The sequence below is a fragment of the Biomphalaria glabrata genome, chromosome 5 (assembly GCF_947242115.1).
Source record: "Biomphalaria glabrata chromosome 5, xgBioGlab47.1, whole genome shotgun sequence".
NCBI classification, from domain to species: domain Eukaryota; kingdom Metazoa; phylum Mollusca; class Gastropoda; family Planorbidae; genus Biomphalaria; species Biomphalaria glabrata.
Genome location: NC_074715.1, coordinates 29,704,874 through 29,719,002, shown reverse-complemented (window position 1 = coordinate 29,719,002; position 14,129 = coordinate 29,704,874). Strand labels below are relative to the sequence as shown.

The 14,129-nt window shown below is 36.8% G+C and overlaps 1 protein-coding gene across 7 annotated transcripts in view; it reads right to left on the bottom strand.

Moving 5' to 3' along the window:
- Positions 1–6,962: 6,962 nt before the first annotated feature.
- LOC106058494 (serine/threonine-protein kinase MARK1-like) overlaps positions 6,963–14,129 on the bottom strand; it is a 234,793-nt gene continuing 227,626 nt past the window's right edge. For 6 of the 7 annotated variants that reach the window (XM_013215955.2, XM_013215941.2, XM_013215949.2 and 3 more), the window contains one exon: positions 6,963–13,235. In XM_013215955.2, coding sequence (XP_013071409.2) covers positions 13,113–13,235 — 123 coding nt within the window. In that variant the 3' untranslated portion in view covers positions 6,963–13,112. The remainder of the gene's footprint in view (positions 13,236–14,129) is intronic. The other variant, XM_013215972.2, reaches the window with a different exon arrangement.

Genomic DNA, 14,129 nt, shown 5'->3' with positions numbered 1-14,129 from the left:
AGACTTGACTAGCAGTGTACAGGATGTTGGTGAGAGACTTGACTAGCAGTGTACAGGATGTTGTTGAGAGACTTGACTAGCAGTGTACAGGATGTTGGTGAGAGACTTGACTAGCAGTGTACAGGATGTTGGTGAGAGACTTGACTAGCAGTGTACAGGATGTTGGTGAGAGGCTAGCACTGTACAGGATGTTGGTGAGAGACTAGCAGTGTACAGGATGTTGGTGAGAGACTAGCAGTGTACAGGATGTTGGTGAGAGACTTGACTAGCAGTGTACAGGATGTTGGTGAGAGACTAGCAGTGTACAGGATGTTGGTGAGAGACTTGACTAGCAGTGTACAGGATGTTGGTGAGAGACTAGCAGTGTACAGGATGTTGGTGAGAGACTTGACTAGCAGTGTACAGGATGTTGGTGAGAGACTAGCAGTGTACAGGATGTTGGTGAGAGACTAGCAGTGTACAGGATGTTGGTGAGAGACTAGCAGTGTACAGGATGTTGGTGAGAGACTTGACTAGCAGTGTACAGGATGTTGGTGAGAGACTTGACTAGCAGTGTACAGGATGTTGGTGAGAGACTTGACTAGCAGTGTACAGGATGTTGGTGAGAGACTTGACTAGCAGTGTACAGGATGTTGGTGAGAGACTAGCAGTGTACAGGATGTTGGTGAGAGACTAGCAGTGTACAGGATGTTGGTGAGAGACTTGACTAGCAGTGTACAGGATGTTGTTGAGAGACTTGACTAGCAGTGTACAGGATGTTGGTGAGAGACTAACAGTGTACAGGATGTTGGTGAGAGACTTAACTAGCAGTGCACAGGATGTTGGTGAGAGGCTAACAGTGTACAGGATGTTGGTGAGAGACAAGCAGTGTACAGGATGTTGGTGAGAGACTAGCAGTGTACAGGATGTTGGTGAGAGACTAGCAGTGTACAGGATGTTGGTGAGAGACTTGACTAGCAGTGTACAGGATGTTGGTGAGAGACTTGACTAGCAGTGTACAGGATGTTGGTGAGAGACTTGACTAGCAGTGTACAGGATGTTGGTGAGAGGCTAGCACTGTACAGGATGTTGGTGAGAGACTTGACTAGCAGTGTACAGGATGTTGGTGAGAGACTTGACTAGCAGTGTACAGGATGTTGGTGAGAGACTAGCAGTGTACAGGATGTTGGTGAGAGACTTGACTAGCAGTGTACAGGATGTTGGTGAGAGACTTGACTAGCAGTGTACAGGATGTTGTTGAGAGACTTGACTAGCAGTGTACAGGATGTTGGTGAGAGACTTGACTAGCAGTGTACAGGATGTTGGTGAGAGACTTGACTAGCAGTGTACAGGATGTTGGTGAGAGGCTAGCACTGTACAGGATGTTGGTGAGAGACTAGCAGTGTACAGGATGTTGGTGAGAGACTAGCAGTGTACAGGATGTTGGTGAGAGACTTGACTAGCAGTGTACAGGATGTTGGTGAGAGACTAGCAGTGTACAGGATGTTGGTGAGAGACTTGACTAGCAGTGTACAGGATGTTGGTGAGAGACTAGCAGTGTACAGGATGTTGGTGAGAGACTTGACTAGCAGTGTACAGGATGTTGGTGAGAGACTAGCAGTGTACAGGATGTTGGTGAGAGACTAGCAGTGTACAGGATGTTGGTGAGAGACTTGACTAGCAGTGTACAGGATGTTGGTGAGAGACTAGCAGTGTACAGGATGTTGGTGAGAGACTTGACTAGCAGTGTACAGGATGTTGGTGAGAGACTAGCAGTGTACAGGATGTTGGTGAGAGACTTGACTAGCAGTGTACAGGATGTTGGTGAGAGACTTGACTAGCAGTGTACAGGATGTTGGTGAGAGACTTGACTAGCAGTGTACAGGATGTTGTTGAGAGACTTGACTAGCAGTGTACAGGATGTTGGTGAGAGACTTGACTAGCAGTGTACAGGATGTTGTTGAGAGACTTGACTAGCAGTGTACAGGATGTTGGTGAGAGACTTGACTAGCAGTGTACAGGATGTTGGTGAGAGACTTGACTAGCAGTGTACAGGATGTTGGTGAGAGACTTGACTAGCAGTGTACAGGATGTTGGTGAGAGACTTGACTAGCAGTGTACAGGATGTTGTTGAGAGACTTGACTAGCAGTGTACAGGATGTTGGTGAGAGACTAACAGTGTACAGGATGTTGGTGAGAGACTTGACTAGCAGTGTACAGGATGTTGGTGAGAGACTAGCAGTGTACAGGATGTTGGTGAGAGACTAGCAGTGTACAGGATGTTGGTGAGAGACTTGACTAGCAGTGTACAGGATGTTGGTGAGAGACTAGCAGTGTACAGGATGTTGGTGAGAGACTTGACTAGCAGTGTACAGGATGTTGGTGAGAGACTAGCAGTGTACAGGATGTTGGTGAGAGACTTGACTAGCAGTGTACAGGATGTTGGTGAGAGACTTGACTAGCAGTGTACAGGATGTTGTTGAGAGACTTGACTAGCAGTGTACAGGATGTTGGTGAGAGACTTGACTAGCAGTGTACAGGATGTTGGTGAGAGACTTGACTAGCAGTGTACAGGATGTTGGTGAGAGGCTAGCACTGTACAGGATGTTGGTGAGAGACTAGCAGTGTACAGGATGTTGGTGAGAGACTAGCAGTGTACAGGATGTTGGTGAGAGACTTGACTAGCAGTGTACAGGATGTTGGTGAGAGACTAGCAGTGTACAGGATGTTGGTGAGAGACTTGACTAGCAGTGTACAGGATGTTGGTGAGAGACTAGCAGTGTACAGGATGTTGGTGAGAGACTTGACTAGCAGTGTACAGGATGTTGGTGAGAGACTAGCAGTGTACAGGATGTTGGTGAGAGACTAGCAGTGTACAGGATGTTGGTGAGAGACTAGCAGTGTACAGGATGTTGGTGAGAGACTTGACTAGCAGTGTACAGGATGTTGGTGAGAGACTTGACTAGCAGTGTACAGGATGTTGGTGAGAGACTTGACTAGCAGTGTACAGGATGTTGGTGAGAGACTTGACTAGCAGTGTACAGGATGTTGGTGAGAGACTAGCAGTGTACAGGATGTTGGTGAGAGACTAGCAGTGTACAGGATGTTGGTGAGAGACTTGACTAGCAGTGTACAGGATGTTGTTGAGAGACTTGACTAGCAGTGTACAGGATGTTGGTGAGAGACTAACAGTGTACAGGATGTTGGTGAGAGACTTAACTAGCAGTGCACAGGATGTTGGTGAGAGGCTAACAGTGTACAGGATGTTGGTGAGAGACAAGCAGTGTACAGGATGTTGGTGAGAGACTAGCAGTGTACAGGATGTTGGTGAGAGACTAGCAGTGTACAGGATGTTGGTGAGAGACTTGACTAGCAGTGTACAGGATGTTGGTGAGAGACTTGACTAGCAGTGTACAGGATGTTGGTGAGAGACTTGACTAGCAGTGTACAGGATGTTGGTGAGAGGCTAGCACTGTACAGGATGTTGGTGAGAGACTTGACTAGCAGTGTACAGGATGTTGGTGAGAGACTTGACTAGCAGTGTACAGGATGTTGGTGAGAGACTAGCAGTGTACAGGATGTTGGTGAGAGACTTGACTAGCAGTGTACAGGATGTTGGTGAGAGACTTGACTAGCAGTGTACAGGATGTTGTTGAGAGACTTGACTAGCAGTGTACAGGATGTTGGTGAGAGACTTGACTAGCAGTGTACAGGATGTTGGTGAGAGACTTGACTAGCAGTGTACAGGATGTTGGTGAGAGGCTAGCACTGTACAGGATGTTGGTGAGAGACTAGCAGTGTACAGGATGTTGGTGAGAGACTAGCAGTGTACAGGATGTTGGTGAGAGACTTGACTAGCAGTGTACAGGATGTTGGTGAGAGACTAGCAGTGTACAGGATGTTGGTGAGAGACTTGACTAGCAGTGTACAGGATGTTGGTGAGAGACTAGCAGTGTACAGGATGTTGGTGAGAGACTTGACTAGCAGTGTACAGGATGTTGGTGAGAGACTAGCAGTGTACAGGATGTTGGTGAGAGACTAGCAGTGTACAGGATGTTGGTGAGAGACTTGACTAGCAGTGTACAGGATGTTGGTGAGAGACTAGCAGTGTACAGGATGTTGGTGAGAGACTTGACTAGCAGTGTACAGGATGTTGGTGAGAGACTAGCAGTGTACAGGATGTTGGTGAGAGACTTGACTAGCAGTGTACAGGATGTTGGTGAGAGACTTGACTAGCAGTGTACAGGATGTTGGTGAGAGACTTGACTAGCAGTGTACAGGATGTTGTTGAGAGACTTGACTAGCAGTGTACAGGATGTTGGTGAGAGACTTGACTAGCAGTGTACAGGATGTTGTTGAGAGACTTGACTAGCAGTGTACAGGATGTTGGTGAGAGACTTGACTAGCAGTGTACAGGATGTTGGTGAGAGACTTGACTAGCAGTGTACAGGATGTTGGTGAGAGACTTGACTAGCAGTGTACAGGATGTTGGTGAGAGACTTGACTAGCAGTGTACAGGATGTTGTTGAGAGACTTGACTAGCAGTGTACAGGATGTTGGTGAGAGACTAACAGTGTACAGGATGTTGGTGAGAGACTTGACTAGCAGTGTACAGGATGTTGGTGAGAGACTAGCAGTGTACAGGATGTTGGTGAGAGACTAGCAGTGTACAGGATGTTGGTGAGAGACTTGACTAGCAGTGTACAGGATGTTGGTGAGAGACTAGCAGTGTACAGGATGTTGGTGAGAGACTTGACTAGCAGTGTACAGGATGTTGGTGAGAGACTAGCAGTGTACAGGATGTTGGTGAGAGACTTGACTAGCAGTGTACAGGATGTTGGTGAGAGACTTGACTAGCAGTGTACAGGATGTTGGTGAGAGACTTGACTAGCAGTGTACAGGATGTTGTTGAGAGACTTGACTAGCAGTGTACAGGATGTTGGTGAGAGACTTGACTAGCAGTGTACAGGATGTTGTTGAGAGACTTGACTAGCAGTGTACAGGATGTTGGTGAGAGACTTGACTAGCAGTGTACAGGATGTTGGTGAGAGACTTGACTAGCAGTGTACAGGATGTTGGTGAGAGACTTGACTAGCAGTGTACAGGATGTTGGTGAGAGACTTGACTAGCAGTGTACAGGATGTTGTTGAGAGACTTGACTAGCAGTGTACAGGATGTTGGTGAGAGACTAACAGTGTACAGGATGTTGGTGAGAGACTTGACTAGCAGTGTACAGGATGTTGGTGAGAGACTAACAGTGTACAGGATGTTGGGGAGAGACTTGACTAGCAGTGTATTGGATGTTGTTGAGAGGCTAGCACTGTACAGGATGTGCTGAATGCAAGCTTCTTGAGACATTAGGTTTATACTAAACTCTCTAAATTGTGAGCAGAAAAAATGTAAAGCATTTATAAAAGATGTTTAAATTTCTTATTGGGTTGACAATACATCAAATGAAAACAAAAAATTAATTAAAAACTGAACAAACAAATGTTTGGATGTTGTGAAAAAAAAAAGATTCTTTTTATTCTCTACCTATTTTGAAAGCATACAAGTAAAAGTAGATGGTGATTGCAAAACAGATGAACATCATTCATATGTTAGAAATATGACAAAGTATATTTGTGATCCCTCGCCTAATGTTGGTGCATTGAAGAGGTTCATCATTGCACACTTTAGAAGACCTGCAAGTACCATGGGAATGGTATAGACAGAGACATAGAACAGCTATCTACAAACTTTTTTACTTTTCCCAGAGAACAAAAATACTACTAACATTTGCATGAGGATTTACATACAAACAAGGTTCAAATTGTTCTACTTTAAATTGGTGTGAGGAAGTAGTGGATGGAAATGGGAAATTTAAGAGTTGTCCAGTAATTTGAAAATTCTAGCTTGAATACAGTAGATAACTAAATACAAAAAGAATATACTTTTAAGTAATTCTTTGAAGTGGCTAACTGCAATCAATGAACACAATAACAGCTGCTGTCATCATACAAAACTATGAAAGGCTCTCCAAATCATCATACTGTATTGATCCTTCACAAAGAACACTGAAACACATTAGTGCTTAATATATTGGAAGATGAATTGGTCAGTGCTCAAATGTTGAGTTGAAATGTAATGTGCTAAGAGAGTAGGTTATTGTGCTGAGAGATCAATTGGAACAGATGAAAGCAATAGAATTACTCTTGAAAATCAGTTGACATCACTTTCTATTGCTAATTCAAATGGACACTTCACTTCTTTATACTACAAAACATAATTTTAACCAAAAAAAACAACAACAGAACAAACCATTCTGATGCATTTTGTTTTCTAAGATAATGGGTTACATTAGAGGTCTGTACTTTAAGATGGGAGAGTAAAAAAAAAAGAAAAAAGAACATATTGATGATATTTACCATAATTTTTGTTCAATTACAAAATATGTAGCATTACAAAATAACAAATGCTAATGTTTAATTCTGCAACTGCCTCTAGCAAGCCAAACTGAACAACAGAAAAAATAGTCAATATTTATTTTTGTTAATTCAAAATAACATTGAATTAAAATGTGCAAAAAAAATAAAATAAAATTGTATAAAATACAAATCCTTTAAAACAGATTGATGTTCTACACTGGCATTATCATATAATCTACATATGTAAATATTGTACACATTTTAAAGTATTTCTTTTGTCAAAATTGAAATAATATTTAGTGTACTTCATTTAAATGCACTAATGAATTTAATTAAAAATTCAGATTTTCTATTTCTTAAATACCAAAAACTCATGTAATATGTTTCTAATTGATACCAGGATATTTGACTATGTCTTTAAATAAAAAGTTAAGTTATTTCTAGAGTGTTAATTGGAAAAAAAAATGTTAACAAGGAAATAATTAGTTGAAAAGTAATTGATTTTGGAAAATAGAGTACATGTTGAATGAAGCATGGCAAGACACATCAATTCACTTGAAAAGAAAACTCTAAATGCTAAAACTTTAACTACAAAAACAAAAAAAGTATGGTACAAACCACCTAATAAAAAAATAAACAAAAAAGGTATGATACAAACCACCTAAAACAAAAACAAACACATTTGTGCTAGTATAACAATTGTTAACCAACAATCTCAAAGATATCTATGAAAAGGTGAAATAGTGATAAGATACTTGAGCTTCCTCAGAATATATTTTAAGGGAACAGCATTCTATAATCACAACTAGTTGGCTATATACAGAGTGTTTTCAAATGAATACAACTTTCTCTTCCACACAAACATGGACAGGTCTCAAGGAACAGAAACAAGTGTGTTCTACAAGTGATCACCAAGTGGCTAAAGGGTTCCAAACAAATCTGAATACTTTTGTCTGTTCTTTAAGCATCAAAACCTTATGGCATCAAAATGATAATTTTTGTTTAAACGCCACTATTCATTTTGGAAAGAGAATAAATACATCAGCATGCTGAAGAAACAAAAAGTCTTTATTTGTAAGAATTGACCATGTACCAGCATATTGAGTTGGAGGCACTTAAACAGTATCATTAATGGAATAAAAAAAATCACAAAATGAAATGGAGTTACTCCATTAATGATAAACCAACAGATACCAGTCTCCACTTGTCATGGACAGGTTAAATGCATGTGGCATAGTTTTACTCTCAGAAATATCAAATAAACTGAGAATTAGCGTCATCAGTCAAAGCCTTATCTCACCGGACACAACCAAACAAAACAAGCCCAAAAAAATAAAGCCAAAACAGTAAAGGGCATGGGTGACTGATAGTACAGAGTTGTTTAGAGTAAGTAATAACCAATGTTTAGATCACATACAAATAAATGCTATATTTGATGCCTTCAAATGTACCCCATGACAAATGCAAATAACACTATAAAAGATGTGAGTAGCTAGAATTATATTTATATATGTATATCTATGTACACAATGTCTGGAAGTGAAGTAAATTCACCAGTCAATATCACAACCCATAAACAAAGAATGTGGAAAGAAGAAAATGTGATACAGGCAAATATTGATAGAACTTATTTTTTTTATAAACACAAAAACTAAACAAATTGCCACAGCCCAACAAAGAAGATTTCACATCAACTAAAGCTAACTGAATACTATGTGAGAATACTTGAGTATTATTCATCAAAGGAACAACAATTTTGACTAGTAGAGTTTGCTGAACCAGTTCCAATGCTGCTATTACATAGAAAGGGATTAGCCTTCATGTATATGTAGTATGCTATATATGTTTATTTATCTATACAGGTGTATTTGTGTAAGTTTGTATACAATTTTTTAAATGATGTATGCCATCTTACCTAAAGGGGGTGAGATTTGGGAAAGTAAATTACGTAACATTTATAACAATTATTTGTTCAATATACATAAGGGAGTGATGGAAGTAAAGTGAGAAGGATTGGAAGAAAGAACTTCTTCAAAGTTGATTAGGTGAAGCTGAGAAAAGCATTTATTATGGGCTCTACCTTCAATTTTATAGAACATTGTTTTCTCATAAATTTATATATACAACATAAAAAAAAGGAATCTTTATAAACTTAAAAAAACTAATGGTGAATTCTCACTGTCTACCATTTGAAACGAAAATCTGTTAATTTTGAAATAAATGCTATTGAAAAATGTACATAGATTACTTTTAAATGTACATTGCTTCAAGTTTGACTTATTCATTACATTTAAATAGTGTGCAAATAAATGCAGAAATGACTAAAAAACAACAACTAGATAATGTCTAGATGAACTATGTAAACAACAAAAAGGGCTACTCATATATATCTTAGTTATAGCATAGGCCCAATTTAGACAATCTTCCTATCATATTAATTGTCTGGAATGAATTATTTTTCCAATTATTATTGACAGACTCATCTCTTTATAGAGAATATGACTAAATCACAACCCAGCTTTATTTTAATTAATGGGATTGTATTATTATTACAAGCTTTATTTTAATTAATGGGATTCTATTATTATGAGCTCAACTTGAACATAACCTAAAATATTCAATAAAAAATACAGAATAAAATGATGTCACTGACAAAATTAATATAACCGGGAGGAATAAATTAAATGCTTAGTGTGATTCTATTACATTATGGAATGAAATATATTTATAGAAATGATTAAAAATGACTAGCTTAATTATGCTCAAATTATTTTACTTTTACTAATTTAACGTTGGCCTTTTGCTAATCTTACACTTGTGCATTTTTAGTTTATATCCAGATGCAATATAATTATGTAATAGGCTACTAGCAGCCGGAGGCGCGGTGGCTGAGCGGTAAAGCGCTTGGCTTCCGAACCGGGGTTCGAATCCTGGTGAAGACTGGGATTTTTAATTTCAGGATCTTCGGTCCACCCAGCTCTAAGTGGGTACCTGACATTAGTTAGGGAAAAGTAAAGGCGAATGATCGTTGTGCTGGCCACATGGCACCCTTGTTAACCGTAGGCCACAGAAACAGATGACCTTTACATCATCTGCCCTATAGACCACAAGGTCTGAAAGGGGGACTTTACTTTTTTACTAGCAGCCAGTTTTATTTAGCACATTTTATTTTATTGATTGGTTTTGATTGAAAGAACCAATCTTGGGCTTGTTGCAAGGTGTCATGGTTAGTATGAAAAATATTTTTATGGGGATGACATGTAGGCCCTAAGTAGTTTGAGCGATTCCAGTAACAAGTTCAGGGTTGGATCCTTTCTTTGTAACAAATATTTAAAGCTATTTATAATGCCAGTTGGTTCAGATTTATAATGTTGTAAGTGAAGGGTTTTCAAGAGGTAAATTCCTAATGTCAAAAATAATAGACTTCATAGCAAATTTGGGTTATTTTGAGTATTAGATTTCATATGAGTCATACAGAAAAGTTTGATATAATTTTTCATTGTAATTAAGTCATTTTAATGAATATGATCATTTACAGGCATCGCTTTTGTGTTGATATCTTTTGATTCTATTCTCCTACAGATCAGCCTTTTTGTTAAAATAAAAAAAAATGAGTTTTCTATTTTTCATCTTCCCTGGCCATTACTAATTTTCTTTCATGCTGGTGTGTATCATTCCTTCAATGTTTTTAGTAAAAATGCACACAATTTAGTGCAAACCAAGTAGGCACCTACTTAAAAAACTAAGCCCTTGACTATCAGTATGCTGTTTATAATTATTGCTCTCAGATTAAGAGTATAAAATGTAACTTTTGGCTTGGTTAACATTGAGAGAAAACAAATACATTCCCAAATATTTTTGCTTACATTTTTATAAAACACCAGTAAACAAAATTGATTAAAAACATTAAGTGGCATATGAGCTCAGTAAGTAAATGAATGACTAATACCTGTGACATTAATCTATAAAATTTTGTGCTGTCATAACATAGCTTCATTTTCAATGTTTAGGATAACTGTTTAAGCAAAATGGTGCCTGAGTTGATCTTTTATAGCACTTATGGGGGGCACCTCTGATACGCCATTCTCCTTAAAGTTTGCCTTTTCCATGCTGTTGTACCCCATGCGAGATAAGTGTAGCTGTCGAATGGTTAGTAGTGCTTCTATACTGACCACACCAGCCTCCAGCAGAACATTATTATCTATAAGTTAGTACTGCCAGCATTTGCCCATTATGGAGAGTTTGAGAAGTCTAAGATGCCATATATAGTGTAACCCAGTTTCAGAGCCATACAAAAGCATGGTGAGAACCAATAGTTGGTAGACACCAATTTTTGTAGGCAGCTGGAGTAATTTGTTTCACCATACTTTGTTTTAGTGTGGGACAGTAGGTTCCAAAGGATGAACACACTGTTGTCTGACTCAGCATTGCACCGAAGGTTAAACACACTGCTGTCTGATTCAGCATTGCACCAAAGGTTGAACACACTGCTGTCTGACTCAGTACTGCACCGAAGGTTGAACACACTGCTGTCTGACTCAGCATTGCGCCAAAGAAGATAAAACAGAGTAATATCAAGTACACAACCCTTCTTTAGGCCATTTTCAATAAGGAAGTGATCAGAAAGGTCATCATTGTCAAATGTGGTCTTTTTGTCCAACATGAAACTCCTTGAGAATGGATAGGAATCTTGAAGGGCATCAGGAAGGTGCTGCTCTTACAGAAAGCCCAACAGACCTCTATACTTTGTACTGGGACAAATGCACTATCCAGCCTTAACTTTGCAATGCCACCATCATATCCCTGTACAACAATGGGTGATAAGTCCAACCGCTCCATTACGCATTACCATACTGTTAATGACAAGAAAAACCTTTGCCAGAATACTCCTTGACTGACTGACCTACTCCAAAGCATGCAATGTGCTCTGTGAGAGTCATGTGAATTCCAGGCTGGTAGAAATACATTGGTAATGATTTTTGTCAAATGCGTAAGCAGAAACTGGATTTGTATGCTGCTTTCATAAATTTCACCAAAGCATTTGACACATTGAGTCATGATGGCGTGTGGAGGATTCTGTTCAAGCTATAAAAAAAAGCATACCACACAATAAATGATCCACTAAAACATGCAATTAATAACAGACAATTAAATGTCTACTGCTGAGTTTCAGACACAGAATACAAAAGTATCACTAACTAAAACAGACAATATTCACTTTAGATGTCCCGGGTATGTTTTTATTGTTTAAAATATTGTTCTTTTCACTTCATAAGATGCACCAAACCATAAAAAGCATGTTTTAAAGAAGAAAATAAAAAAGAAAAAATCATGCGGAATCAAACTAATATAATTGATGAAATAAACAAAATAATACTTCAACAATAGGCCCTATAAACCTAAAAGCTGTACTATGACACCATTTCTGTAAAGTAAATGGTAGATCTATGTTACTCTTTTTTGCTTTGTGTAGGTAGTAAGAGACTGGTATTATTCTGTGAGGAAAGACACCTAATTCAGATATCTCCTTTGCACTGCACTACGTTGGAAGTGTGGTCACATTAGAATCTTGCTTTGAATGCTTAAGTCTTATGCCACCTAATTGTTAAGTAGCACTATTGCTCTAGAAAACAAAGAATTTTCCTTTTACTTTATGTTTAAAAAAAGTGTATTACAGTCTGAGAAATTTGATAAATATCTGTTTTGTAGCAACACCCCCAATGTATCAATTGAAAAAAAAAAATTAGTAAAATATACTAAACAGTTTGAGTAAACCATGTATATCAATTAACTAACAATACAAAACAAACTAATGCATCAGGTATTTTAGTTCAAATTTTCTGATTTTCATGGTATTGAAAAAGAAAGTCAATCACTGAATATCACAGATGTAAACTAAACAAAAAAGAAGAGGAATAAGTTAGGCTATCTACATGTCAATCAAGGTAGTCTATACAATATATATGTGAATATATATATATATACATATATGTATATCATTATTAATGTAAGTATTTACAAATGGTCTTATTGTGAATAAATTTACAAGTAGTGTTATTGAAATGGCCAGCATTTCCGATAAAGAACAAAAATAAATAAATGTATAAACTGAGAAGATACCCATTAACTGACATTACTTTTAGTTTGATATTGTTAATAAGATTCCAATTTGTTTGTTTTTATATTGATGCCACAGATTTTACGAAAAATATTTGTAGGGCTGCTTTTCTTTTATAATACAACTACAGTACTCTCCTCTAAAAACTTAATCAGCTTTAAACTGAAAAATTAATACATATTTATGCATTAAACATTGTTTCAAGTAATGCCTGTTTAAATTATTCTACAAAAGATCACAAATCAATATTAAAAAATGATTTCTCATTAATAATACTAGTCTTGCCAATCTGACAAGTAGAAATGTTCACCCATAGAAGTTATTAATTTTTATTTACAATGACTACTTAGAGAAGTGTTACTATTTTACATTTAAAAAAAAACAATAAGTTTGTGGGATTAACTAAAATTAAAATAAATAACCATTATACAAATTGATTTAGAGAATTTCACAATTTTTTTTTCAAAGAGTTTTTTTTTTACGTTGAACAGTTTAGTCAATTCATGATAAGAAAATGCTCGAAGGATTAGACAAAAGGTGTATTTCCAATGTGTGCACAGAACAATTCTAAGATGACTGATAAAATGTTGACAACCTTTGTCATGCTGTCATGTAGGTGATAAGTGGCAAGTTTGAAGAAAATTGATGTTCTCTTGAATATTGTTCTCTCCAATGGGTATCATACTTAAGCCAATGGCTGTGGGATCCTGAGTTGTGAAACATTCAAAGTCCTGAAATGTGAAAAGTATTTACATTAAATTCAGCTTGCCATAATGTATTCTAAAGATATGCATAGACCTGAAACACTTAAACACTTCAAGATTAATACATAAATTTTAATCATTTACAATTTATGACATGAAAACAATGTTTGAAGCATTGAAAGTTTAAGCCAAACAAAAAAATATATACATATATAATAAAGCAAACTTTTAATACAGAAAAAATATCTTGATACTAATAAATAGATAAGACTTTTAATTCAGTTAAGAAACAATATAAAAATTATCCAAACTTTTTCAATTGTTACTAATATCACGCTAGACAATTTTAAAAGGTGTTTATGAGTTCATAAATAAAATATGAGAAAAAAGAGGGGAAAATCTGTTCAATATTTTAAAAAGTGTCATTTAAGTACAAAGAAAATTTACTTCAATACATTTCCTAGTAAGTTTTCAAGATTTGTGACAATAGCATTATTACAGCAGAAAAAAAAAAGTCTTTCTTTGAGCTAGTGGTTGAAAATAAAAAATCCATCACAAGTTATTTTAAATCATGAGCATTCAAGCATTTATTTAGCAAAGTAAAACAATGAAATCAATACATTTGCTCATATTTTTAATGACTGTGAAGATAGTTTAAATATGCTCACTACACAATTGATAATTCTATAAGTATTAAAATTTATTGAAATAAATAGTTGCAAATAGCATTGTTTCTATCAATTAAAAAGTATCTTAATGCTCATTCCGTGTTATAATGATATATACAATATAAATATAGCTACTCTAAATATAATGTCATTAAATATAGAGATAGAAGAAATTGTGAATAAGTGACTTAAATTAGTAAAACTTTAAAATGTTAAGCTGTTAATATGTTAAAATAAAGATTAGAAGGGAACA